The 12811-nt window shown below is 40.8% G+C and overlaps 1 protein-coding gene across 2 annotated transcripts in view; it reads right to left on the reverse strand.

Moving 5' to 3' along the window:
• Positions 1-3317: 3317 nt before the first annotated feature.
• The window catches only part of LOC121289443 (lymphocyte expansion molecule-like), a 31760-nt gene continuing 22266 nt past the window's right edge, over positions 3318-12811 (reverse strand). The window contains exons 4-10 of one of the 2 annotated variants that reach the window (XM_041208934.1): positions 10988-11110; positions 10279-10416; positions 9395-9535; positions 7284-7451; positions 7034-7156; positions 5983-6110; positions 3318-3522 (exon numbers count right to left, since the gene is read on the reverse strand). In XM_041208934.1, the coding sequence (XP_041064868.1) occupies positions 3471-3522; positions 5983-6110; positions 7034-7156; positions 7284-7451; positions 9395-9535; positions 10279-10416; positions 10988-11110 (873 nt within the window). In that variant the 3' untranslated portion in view covers positions 3318-3470. The remainder of the gene's footprint in view (positions 3523-5982; positions 6111-7033; positions 7157-7283; positions 7452-9394; positions 9536-10278; positions 10417-10987; positions 11111-12811) is intronic. The other variant, XM_041208936.1, reaches the window with a different exon arrangement.

Genomic DNA, 12811 nt, shown 5'->3' on the forward strand with positions numbered 1-12811 from the left:
CCTTCAACCGACACCTAAAAATAGACACTTTGGCCATTTATTTTATTGGTGTGTGCAAATTGGCTGCCATCTTTCCTTGCTTTACATATCAAATTTATACATCAAATCCACTTTAGTGGCGGTAAAACACTTTGGAACATCCTGAGGTGGTGAAAGGTGCGATATAAAGTTCTTTTCATTTAAAGTGAGAAGAAATTCGAACAATGTTATGAAGTTGATTTTCCAGTAGTCTTGCAAGTCCTTTGCTTATTCTGATGTCTATATGGACTGTGGCCACTGCAAGCATGTTACAAATGCAATTACCAAGCCACTCTCAAGACTGAATAGGTCAACTGGGGTAGGCTACATACCATCTTGTTTAACTGTCATAAATATTGGGCTGATTTACACCCTGGCAGTGTGTTTCCAGCTCTTGTTCCAAGGCCACTGTACTGCTAGGCACTGGGACATCTCCAGTAATGGCAATGACATTACACAGCAAATGTTAGTTTTTTATATCTTCATTCATGGGATGTGGGTGTCGCTAGCAAGTCAATATTTATTGCCCTTGTTCAAAGGGCATTTAAGAGTCAGCTACATTGCTGTGGGTCTGGAGTCACATGTAGGCCAGACCAGGTAAGGACGACAGATTTCCTTCCCTGAAGGACGTTAGTGAACCAGATGGTGGGAAGATAATGTGTGAAGATATTTTTTCCATTTAAAAAGCCTTCTTTAGAATATGAAATTAAACTAGCAAGGAACATAAAAACAGACTGTAAAAGTTTCTATAGGTATGTATATAGGCAGAGAATGGAGAATTTATAATGGATAATTAGGAAATGGCAGCGAAGCTAAACAAATACTTTGTGCCTGTCCTCACAGAGGAAGATACAAGGAACCTCCCTGAAATATTGGGGAGCCAAGGAACGAGTGAGATTGAGGAACTGTAAAAATGTAGTGCTAGAGAAATTAATGGGGCTAGAAGTTGATAAATTCCCTGGACCTGATGACCTACATCCCACAGTGTTGAAAGAGGTGGCTGTAGAGGTAGTGGATGCACTTTAGATTCTTGAATGGTGCCTGCAGATTGGATTGGAAAATAGCAAATGTGACCCCACTATTTAAGAAAGGAGGGAGAGAGAAAAGAAGGAACTACAGACCTGTTAGCCTGACATCAGTAGGAGAGAAAATGCTAGAATCTATTCTAAAGGTTCTGATATCTAAGCATTTAGAAAATAATGGTGAGATTGAGCAGAGTCAACATGGATTTATGAAAGGGAAATCATGTTTGTCAAATCTGTTAGAGCTTTTTGAGGATGTTACCAGCAGAATAGATATGGGAGGACTGGTGGATGTGGTGTATTTGGATTTTAAGAAGGCTTTCGATAAGGTTCCACATGGGAGGTTAGTGTGCCAAATTAGAGTTCATGGGATTGGGGGAAATATACTGGCATGAATGGAGGATTGGTCAATGGATAGAAAAGAGAAAGTAGGGATAAATGGATCATTCTCAGGTTGGCAGGCTGTGACTAGTGGGGTGCTGCAAGGATAAGTACTTGGGTTCCTGCAATTCACCATCTATGTAAATGATTTGGATGTGGGGACCTAGTGTAATATTTCCAAGTTTACTAATGATGCAAAACTTGGTGGAAATGTGAGTTGTGAAGAGGATGCAAAGAGTCTTCAAGGAGACTTAGACAGACCAAAGTGAGTGGGCAAGAATATGGCAGGTGGAATATAATGTGGAAAAATGTGAAGTTGGTAGGGAAAACAGAAATGCAGAATATTCCTTAAATGGGAAGAAACTGGGTAGTGTTGATGTTCAAAGGATGTTCTTGTTCATAATTCACTGAAATCTAACATGTAGGTGCAACAAGCAATTAGGAAGGCATTAACCTTTATTGCAAGGGGATTTGAGTACAGGAATAAGGAAGTCTTGCTGCACTTGTAGAGAGCCATGGTGAGACCACACCTGGAATATTGTGTGCATTTTTGGATTCTTTACCTAAGGAAGGATGTACTGACCGTAGAGGGAGTGCAATGAAGGTTCACCAAACTAATCCCAGGGATGGTGGGATTGTCCTATGAGGAGGGATTGAGGAGATTGGGCCTGTATTCTCTAGAGTTTAGGAGAATGAGAGATGATCTAATTGAAGTATACACAATTCTTATAGGACTTGACAAGGTAGATATAGGAAGGATGTTTCCCCTGGTTGGGGGCGTCTAGAACTGGGGACAGTCTCAGAGTAAGTGGTAGGCCATTTAGGACTGAAATGAGGAATTTCTTCAGTCAGAGGTTAGTAAATCTTTGGAATTCTCTACTCCAGAGGGTTGAGGCAGCTCAGTCATTGAGTATATTCAAAACAGAGATTGGTAGATATCTAGATACCAAAGACATTAAAGGATAAGGGGATAGTGCGGGAAGATGACATTGAGGTAGAAGATCAGCCATGACCTAGTTAAATGGTGGAGCAGGCTCGAAGGACTGAATGGCCTACTCCTACTCCATCCCTATGTTCTGTGTGGAGGATTTGTGTCCAATAGCTGCAGCTATCAAAGAGCTGTGCCTTCTAAAATTCCACTCATAAAAATGGGGCAAGAGAAAAATGTTATGAGCTGAATTGACAGTAAACCTATATTTTGGCTTTGTGTCTTCTGGTTCGGGGAAAATCAGATTATCAAATGGCAAATGAACTTGCATTTGTATAGTACCTTTCACATCCTAAAGGACTTCACAGCCAATAAATTACTTTTGAAGTGTAATCATTATTGTCATACAGGCAAATGTCAGCCAGTTTCTACACTGCAATGTCTCACAAAGAGCAATTTATCAGATTATCTGTTGTTGGGAGGGGTGGGGGTGTTGCTTGTGAGATAAATGGTGGCTAGGAAACTGTAAGAACTTCCTATCTCTTCTTTGGTTCTGTGAGATCTTTTATTTAACCAATATCAGGACAGATGAGGCCTTGATTAACATTTGACCTGAAAGCAGCAGCATTCCCTTTCCACAGCAATGAAAAGCAGCCTAGATTACATGTTTAAATCTTGGAGAGACTCTTGTATCTATGATTTCAGTGGAAAGAGTACCATTGAGATGTTTGTGTGTATGTGAGGATGCAGCTAGGATTCCTCACAGGATCAAATAGCCTATCAACACACACTGTCTAGAACCGCATATGAAGAATTTTCAAATCATTTATTGATGCAAGATCTGTACTTCAATAGGACAAAAGAAAATAGCATAAACAATGAATTTAACAATAAAACAATTATTAAAGTCTTACATTGTGCCAATTACATTGAGAGACAATATTCATCTTCAAGTTATTTATCCCATGAGTTACAGGCTGTTGTACTTGATTATAAAATCCAAGAAACATACTTCTTTTGAACGAAACACACCATTGTTTTGAATTTAATCAATTGTGAAAGTGGTTCTTGGTAAATCTTTGAGGTGTTTATTCAGATAAGTTAAGACACAAAACTTATTTTCAGTTGGTATCATCTTGATCTGACCTGAGTTTTCCAGATCCCAGACGCTCCCTAAAAATAGAAGAATAGCGGCTCATGATTATTAATAACTCCCGGTTCACTTCCTCAGTGAAGTGATGGAAGGGTTCATCAACAGTGCTAACAAGGGGTACTTACTCAGCAATGAACTGTTCACTGATGCCCAGTTTGGGTTCTGCCAGGGTCACTCAGCTTCTGCCCTCATTAGTCTTAGTCCCAACATGAACAAAAGAGCTGAACTTCCAAGGTGAGGTGTGAGTGACTGCCCTTGACATCAAGTCAGCATTTGACTGAGTGTAGCATCAAGTGTGGCAAAACTGGAGTCAATGGAAATCAGGGGAAAATCTCTCCACTGGTTGGAATCATATTGAGCACAGGGGAAGATGGTTGTGGTTGTTGGAGGTCAATCACCTCAGCCACAGGACATGACTGCAGGAGTTCCTCGCAGTAATGTCCCAGGCACAACTATCTTCAGCTGCTTCATCAATGACCTTCCTTCTATCATAAGGTCAGAAGTGGGGTGTCCGCTGGTGCTTACACAACGTTCAACACCATTTGTGACTCCACAGATACTGAAGTAGTTCATGTCCAAATGCAGCAAAACCTGAATAACAGTCAAGCTTGGGCAGATAACTGGCAAGTAACATCCACATCACACAAGTGTCAGGCAATGACTATCTCCAACAAGAGAGAATCCAACCATCTCCCCTTGACACTCAATGACATTACCATTGCTGAATACTCCATTATCAACATACTGGGGGTTACCATTGACCAGAAATTGATTTGGACCAGCCAAATAAAAACTGTGGCTGCAAGAGCAGGTCAGATACTAAGAATCCTGTGGCAAGTAACTCACCTCCTGAGTCACCAAAGCCTGTCCACCATCTACAAGGCACAAGTCAGGAGTGTGATGGAATACTCCCCACCTTGCCTGGATGAGTGCAGCCCTCACAACACTCCAGAAGCTTGACACCATCCAGGGCAAAGCAGCCTGCTTGATTGGCACTCCATCCACAAACATTCACTCCCTCCACCACCGACACACAATAGCAGCAGTGTGTACCATCTACAAAATGCACTGCAAGAACTCACCAAGGCTCCTTTGGCAGCACCTTCCAAAGCTAGAACTGCTACCATTTAAAAGGACAAGTGCAGCAGACACATGGGAACACCACCACCTGCAACCTCCCCTCCATGCTACCCACCATCCTGACTTGGAAATATTTACCGTTCTTTCACTGTTGCTGGGTCAAAATCCTGGAACTCCCTCCCTAATAGCACTGTGGGTGTACCTGCACCACATGGACTGCAGTAATTCAAGAAGGCAGCTCAGCGCCACCTTCTAAAGGGCAATTAGGAGTGGGCAATAAATGGTATCCTAGCCAGCGATGCCCACATCCCATGAATGAATTAAAACAAAAGCAGTCAGAGGCTGGGAATGCTGCAGCAAGTAACTCACCTCCTGACTCCCCAAAGCCTGTCCACCATTTACAAGGCACAAGTCAGGAGTGTGATATCCACTTGCCTGGATGAGTGCAGCTCCAATAACACTCAAGAAGCTTGACAGCATCCAGGACAAAGCAGCCCATGTAACTGGCACCCCATCCACCACTGATGTGCAGTAGCAGCAGTGTGTACCATCTACAAGATGCACTGCAGCAACTTACCAAGGCTCCTTCTCAGCACCTGCAAGTTCCCCTCCAAGCCACACACCATCCTGACTTGGAAATATATCGCTGTTCCTTCACTGTTGCTGGGTCAAAATCCCAGAACTCCCTCCCTACAGCACTGTAGATGTACCTACACCACATGGATTGCAGTGGTTCAAGAAGGCAGCTCACCACCACCTTCTCAAGGGCAATTAGGGATGAGCAACAAATATTGGCCTAACATGATGTCCACATCCCATAAAAGAATATTTAAAAAGAGGCACCGCTGTCGCTAGCCTGAATGCTCTGGGCTCAAGGCCCACTCCAGGACCTGTTGGCCACAAAAAACCCAGCCATTGGTGCAGGCAAACCAGTGTGTATTGGTGCCAGTCCCTAGCCCAGATTAATGGGGAATGTTTGTAGCAGGAGGAGCATCCACCTGTCAAATCCAAAAATAGTATGAATGGGGATGGAGAAGGATGACCAGCCAGCATTGTGGCGATCCCATGTAACATGGAAAAAAGCTAAAAGAGAGAGAGAGACTTCAATCAATTCAATCTAAGCTGAGAAAGCCCAAGTGGTTCAAAGCCCGATTTGGGAATGCAAAGTGTGACTATTTCTTGACTTAGTACATTAAGGAAAACACAGGAGGAGATACCCATCTTGATTAATTGGGTTTTCATAAAATACCTAAAAGGTATGACGTGGACATCATAGCATTCCTGGGAGGCTGTGACCACAGAATGGTGAAGTTTAACTTCAGTTAGGGGTCAGAAATATTCAAAACCAGGAGCTAGGCACCTAATTTGTAATGGGCACAATTCAATGTCTGTAAACTTACTGCATGTACTTGTCCCTTTCCATATTGCTGAGGTAGCGCTGAATCTTGGATTTAAATGACGAGTTGCAGCCATTCACTGATTTTTTATTATATTTAGTGGGGCTATAACGACCTACGCCAACATTGTTCTGCAACAAAAAATTATTGCTTATGTTAATAAAAAGAGTTTCCTTCAAATGGCTAAGCTTTTTTCCCCTAAGGGAAGCTTCATTTCCCTCATCCCAGCTTGATCAAGTTTCATGCATGCTTCTTGAAAACGCCCCCCATTTTGATATATCACATTCTTTAAAATAAAGGCATAGTATCTCCATATTTTTTAAGGTGTCTGTAATCTGCGTTCCTCTCTTTAATCATAAATCTGACCTCTAACATTTCTCGACACTAGTAACAACTCACAAATGAGTGGTGTCCAATCCACTTTGGGCAGTACCTTGCTTAATGTGAACAATGCCCACTGTGGATCATTCAACCTGGAAAAAGAACAGCCATTATGTCCTTGAACATTATGCCCTTGCCATTCGGATCAAAGGCTAATAGGTTATTTAAAACTATGAGCGGAGAAGAGAGGGAGAAACAGGATAGTCCTGGGTGAAATGGAACTGAAAGTGAATGCTGGAGTATGCCATAGACCTCGGGAATACAGATTCTCACTTCACTCACTGATTCCTCTCAAGGGCAGGACATAGCTTTGAAGATCAGGCTTTTTACTGCTGCCATTATATATAATGTGTGTTCATTACACAGCCTAAATGTTTGATTTCTGTAAATAAATCTAGCCAGCTAGTTTGGAATCTTAGCTTAGCACAAGTACACTGATAAAACAGTGTTCTGGAGAGGCTTGGAGACAAAAGAAGTCCAGTAGGAACTAGTGTTCTGGGATTGCATCAGTCTAGATTGCTGTAGGGGCTACAAACCACAGGACTGCAGGCTCTAGCCCATTGGGCACATGAGATCTGCTTAAGGCAAGATTATTGAAATACCTTAGACTAACCTCACTGTTGAGAGTGAGTGGGGAGAGATAGATGCCTTGTTACGTAGATCTCACACTTACAGGGTTAAAGGTGAGCATTTTAGCAGGTACTCGGCCACCCCGGCTTGTGGATGACAAAAAAGGAGGTGGTTTTCGATTTTCTGGTCTGGAAAGTTGTTTCACATCGTAAAAGTCAGACTTACCCTGTGGAACCACAGGAGAACAAGATTGTAAAACAGAGCATCAATGACACATCAAGTAAAACACAATGAAATAAATGTCAATTGTTTTTCATGAAAAATGTAATAAAGCAGGAGTCCTGGAGACTAACTACTGGTGGTCGAAACATATTCAGCCCGCTGTAGAATATTCTCTCCACTGGGGGAAAGGGGTACTGCTCGACCGTGCTGAACTTTCCATGTCTTTTCTTTGCCGGACTTAAAAGGTCATCAATGAATGACTTGTAACCATACATTCCAGGATAGAGGTTCAGTGGGTCCTAAAGGAAAATAAACAAACACAACTTTCTTTCAGTCATTTATTCCAGGTCTTTCCAGTATTAGTGAAATTTAGAACTTGTGTTGTCTGTACATATGTCTGTGTACGTTTGAATACGTTTATCTGTATTTAAGCACAGGGCTGCAAAGTATCAATTAGTCAATGCATTTTGAAAAGTGACACAGAAGTTATGGTTTCTTTTCATAATACTTTTTACTATATTAAATATGGACTGATTCATTGTGCTATTTGAGGATTGTTGAACAGGTATCCAGGTTAAAAGAAATAATGATCAGCAATCACAGAGTGGATTTATCCTGACTAGGGTAACAAATTGCTTAGCATGTGTAACTTTTTAAAAATTCTTTCATGGGATTGCATCACATTCCTAATTGCCCTTAAGAAGGAGGTGATGAGCCACTTCAATCCTCTGGTGTAGGTACACCCACAGTGCTGTTAGGCAGGGAGTTTTAGAATTTTGACCTAGCAACAGTGAAAGAACAGCAATATTGATTCTAGTCAGCATGGTGTGTGGCTTGGAGAGGAATTTGCAGGCGATGGGGTTCCCATGCACCTGTTGCCCTTATTCCCCCAAGTGGAGTTCCTCTAGTGTCTTCATGGGTGACTATCTCTAGGGGTGGGTTTGGGCCTGTCCACTAGATGTATAATCTCACCACTTATGATAAGGATAAGGAGAGTAGCACAAGAGAGGATAAGCACATCCTCCAGAGGTCATTATATTATATTCCTGACAGGTCCTCAGCAGAATGGTTGTGGCATTTATATACTCTGTTACCTCTCTCCATTTCTGCTGACTAATTTTGTCTGGCACTGTCACCCATCAGAGGGGAAGAGAACCTTCTTGCTGCTCACTCATCCCCATCAAAAAGTCTGGGGATGCATGGTTCAAGACATCCTGCCTGTTGCTTCACAGGATCACTGATCACTTACCCTATCCTTTAAGATGTTGCAAGCTACCTTTAAGTAGAGGACACCTGGCGAAATCTCATGCCCCCATCCCACCCGAATCAGCAAGCTGCCTATAGGGAGCACATTTTGCACTGGCAACAGTGCCTGCACTGTATATGAAATATTGGTTCCAATGTGTCTTAACTTCATCTGTCCTCCACCAGAGTGAGTTTTATTTTGTTCCATGTTTTTTCTGACTTGAGTGAGTGTACCAATTTAATAACATTGAATGCAGAATTATATCCAGTGTTGTGCTGGGAAGGAGAGACTGAGACAGCCTTAATGCATTGTTCTTAAGACTCTTTGAGGGATAGGCATTTTTCATCCCATCAATATAAATGAATTCACACTTATATTACAATAGTCAGGAACAATGGAGCATATATTCAATATTGTTCTAAGTTCAAACTTTAGCTATAAAACTGATGCAATAATAATTAATTTAGCAGAGCAACAGCCCACAATCGATTTGCATAGTTTGTGGGCAGCTGCTAAATTTGTCAGGGACCTTTTTTTTTAAGGCAAGAGTGGTAGAGGGCGAATTTCAATCTAGAAATAGTGTTTCTCCAACTTCACATTAATACTTCAGACTGCTGCTGTCCCATGCTTACTCCCCCACCCCTCCAGTTTTGCCTCTTCCTACACCCCTGAAGTTATCCACAGGCCAGATTCAAAAGGCCAGATTGGTGAGCTGTTTATTTGGCACCCACACTTCCAGATTGATGCCAATAAGGCCTGAGGACAAATTTAGGACAGTCCTTCAGGCTCTCTCTTCTGGCACATGAATCCATTACTTGTTCATTTCCAACCCATTATCGGGTGGTATTGAATTTAGGTCTCAGTGTTTTCATTCATTACAGCACTCAATACTTCATTGGTATCTCCAGTGATCTCCAATCTAAAAGGTGACCTAAAGCACCGCAAGAAAAATATAGCAGTGAATTTGGGATAAACTTGACTGTAATATATACATACCGTTGCAAGGTGCCCAGTTTTTATACGATCGCTCCTTTTGCCTGTAAAGAGGTCGTAAGGGCCACGTTTACTGACCACTCTTGTCATTAATTTATCTATGCTATTCCCAAGGTCATAGGTAGTTGGTGACAAGTCACAGCCCTGGAAAAGGATATATAATCGTTTAAAAACTAGGAGCATAATACTGAGAATAACCTGAAAGTTACTGTTGGCAAAATTACTATAGAAGTGATCATTAAACCATTCTTCCACCCATGGTTTTAGATTTCAGTGGAGGTATTCACCTACTTGAAATAACTTGTTAAAATAGTGGACAAGGGAATGTCATCAAATCATTATTATCTGCTAATAATGTCAACAGTAATTTCTAGACTTAGAGGTTTCGTGCCCCAGTTAGTGTTTGAATTCAGGGACAATACTGAATTCAAGGGAGAGGAAATTTTCAACTTGATTGTTTGAATAGCAACCTGGTGGAGCTGATCTCCCACTCATTGTGGAACCTGCCTGCTTTTAACTTCCATTGAAATTAATGTAATGAAAATTGGATGGGTTCAGCAACTGGTGGGCAATCCTTTCCATCAGGTTCCTGCGCAAGTGGTGAAGAAAAAAGTTATCTCTGAGGAGTCAAAGTAGACAGAGGCTTGGTCTCTTGAGTGCTTTTTCTACACTTTGCAAATGATACTTGTTTTCGGACTGTAATAACTGCAGTCTGGGGGCTTTATAACTGAAGGAAATAGTGAAATGTTTATTTAGTTGCAGCATATTCTGGCAAATATATATTTAAACAGTGTGAAATATCTTGAGAAAATAGTTACATTGAAGGCACCACATAATTGCAAATACTTGTGATCATTTAAAATAATGCAACAGAATGATATATTTACCACCGTGTTAAGAGATCGGTTCTTTGCGGCTTTTGAATCCATCAATCCTTGTGACCCAAAAGACTTCTTAGCTTTCTCCTCCAGCACTGCAGTTGGAATCCCGCCCTTTCCATATGTGCCAGGACCTGGGCTGTCAACCTGAAAAATAGAGCAGAGTAAAAGTAATGTCGCCTCTTTCAGCCTATATTCTGATTTGATAAGAATTCACCTGTTTTAACTCTTTGGGGTTAAAGTAGCACAGCATGATATCTAAAATGAACATATTCATTGAAATTTCTCTGACTAGCAGATTAACATCATTGTTGAAACAACAAACAACTGAATTTTGTGAGTTCAGTCACAAATTGAAATTGTGCAGTGCAATATTGATAGTGAAAATATTTTTTGGTGGTATAGACTGGTAAAATAGCACTGAAAATTACTGGCATCTTGAGGCTGATATGAACAGTCATGCAATAAATAGAGTTACCCTATAGAATAGACCTGTAGGAAGAAACAATCTTTGTCAACCACTTATATAAAGCATATAGACCTGGTTAAAGAGGAGGGTTTCATGATGTCATTATACAATGAACAGGGGAAATTTTGCATTTAATCCCCTTGAATTAACTTAAGATATGCATTTATTTTCTTAGGTTACATTTTTGTCAGAATAATATGAAAATGTACATCAGAAACTGTTTAAAAAGGCAATAACTTAAATCCTTACATCTTGTTTATTTCTAAAGCGCTCCTCATTAGTGTCACAAATGCCTCTGCTTCTAGGATTCTTCTTCTTCATTAAGTCAAGAAAATTTGGGATCTCATATTTACCTGGGCCAAGATTCGTTTCCTGTGGTTAAAAAAAAATACAGAAGTGTATCTTTTTCTCAATTTTGATTGTTAGACTTACAAACTTTTATTTACAAATCAATCAATTGCACAGACTCTAACCAAATTATCCTACAAATGCCACATTCAGCAGAATTCAAGCCAAATACTCAGATTTCCAAAATGTTTAGTGAAGTGAGTTTTATCTGAAGATTAAAGATAAAAGTGTTGAAGCATGGAACATGCGTTCCAATTATTTTTGCATCTAGCGCCAGTGATAACTGTTCCTGGGCCTCTGATACAGAGTAAAACCCATTCAGTTATGCTGCATTAGCAAATCTCATTATCTTTCCCAACCTGAGAAAATCACATCTAACTGGGAAGCATTGAATAAAAGCCCATTATCTTCTCACAAGGTGGGAAATGTGAGGAAGTATCTGTGTTGCCACTTTCTCAAACCTGTCTAGTTATGTAGCACCAATAATAGAAGCAAATGGTTACATGTCTCTTCCTACTTTCCTATAAGAGTACTGAACTTAATATTCTCAGGAAATTCAATGAAGGGGAGTAAAAACAAGTAACTATCTTTCATCTCACCCAGAAAAAGCAGTCGCATTTTCCATACCTATTTTGTGTAGTATCAAATTATACTGTGGATGTAGGGTTTGAAGCTGTCTAAGCTCATTTCACATGGGAACTTTACACCATTATGAGGAATAGACTGGACTAGTCTCAGAGGACACTGCTCTAATTTTTTGAAACACATCAGACCCCGCATTCTAAGAGATTAGAATTGGGTCATGATATCTGTCCAGCTACAAGTAGCCCTCCACATAGGGATGGGGAGCATGGGGAAGAAGGTGGGGATGGGGTTGGGGGACAGGGAATGACACAAAGGAACAGGCTATCACTTGCTGTCTCTTGTTGATGGCTGAAATTAGGAACCTGTAATGTAGGGAGAGTGTGGCCAAACACCTTGACAGACCCTCCCCCAACATCTGCCAAGATTCTGATCTTAAAATATTTTTGCTCTGAAGATTTATTACTTATGCCTCTTGAATTCTGATAATTTGTTTAGTTCCTGGATGTTGGCTATTCTGACATTGCTTTTTTAAAAACAATCTTGAAAATTACTAACAAAGGATGGTGATTCATATAAAAATGAAAATTGTAAAGCATTGGAATACATTAATTGCTACCGATTTTGTTGCTTTTTGCATTTGTATTTTTCCTTTTTCCTTGTAATTCTTTCAGAGCGTATAAAAGATCCCATATTCACCCTGGACCCTTTAGTTTTGCTCGGTCATGCAACGCCCACACAGACCAATGGGAAGTCTGTCTCAAGGCCTCTGCAGGTTGTTATGAATGCTGGACTTAGACAGTTATATTTTAAACTGTCTCCTTTATTTCAAAATAAAATTGAATGGTTTAGAGACAAGCCCATGTGACCTCCTAATAAATCTCCCTGAAGACAAGTCCGTTTGACTTCATACAAAATCTGCCTGGAGACAAACCCATGTGACCTGCTTGTTATGGACACAGAAACTCAACTTGAAGTTTTTTCAAAGTCAAGTACAAATTTTAGCACCTTGACACAAAAAAAAAGGCAAAATGGTCGAGCTGCTGCCCAGCCTCATTTACTCTCAGTCAGACCGAGGGATTTGGGGGAGAAGGCCAAAAGCAGATCCTGCCATGCCAGGCAGAAGAAAAGGACTGCTTTTGG

Source organism: Carcharodon carcharias, chromosome 16, assembly GCF_017639515.1.
Source record: "Carcharodon carcharias isolate sCarCar2 chromosome 16, sCarCar2.pri, whole genome shotgun sequence".
NCBI lineage: Eukaryota > Metazoa > Chordata > Chondrichthyes > Lamniformes > Lamnidae > Carcharodon > Carcharodon carcharias.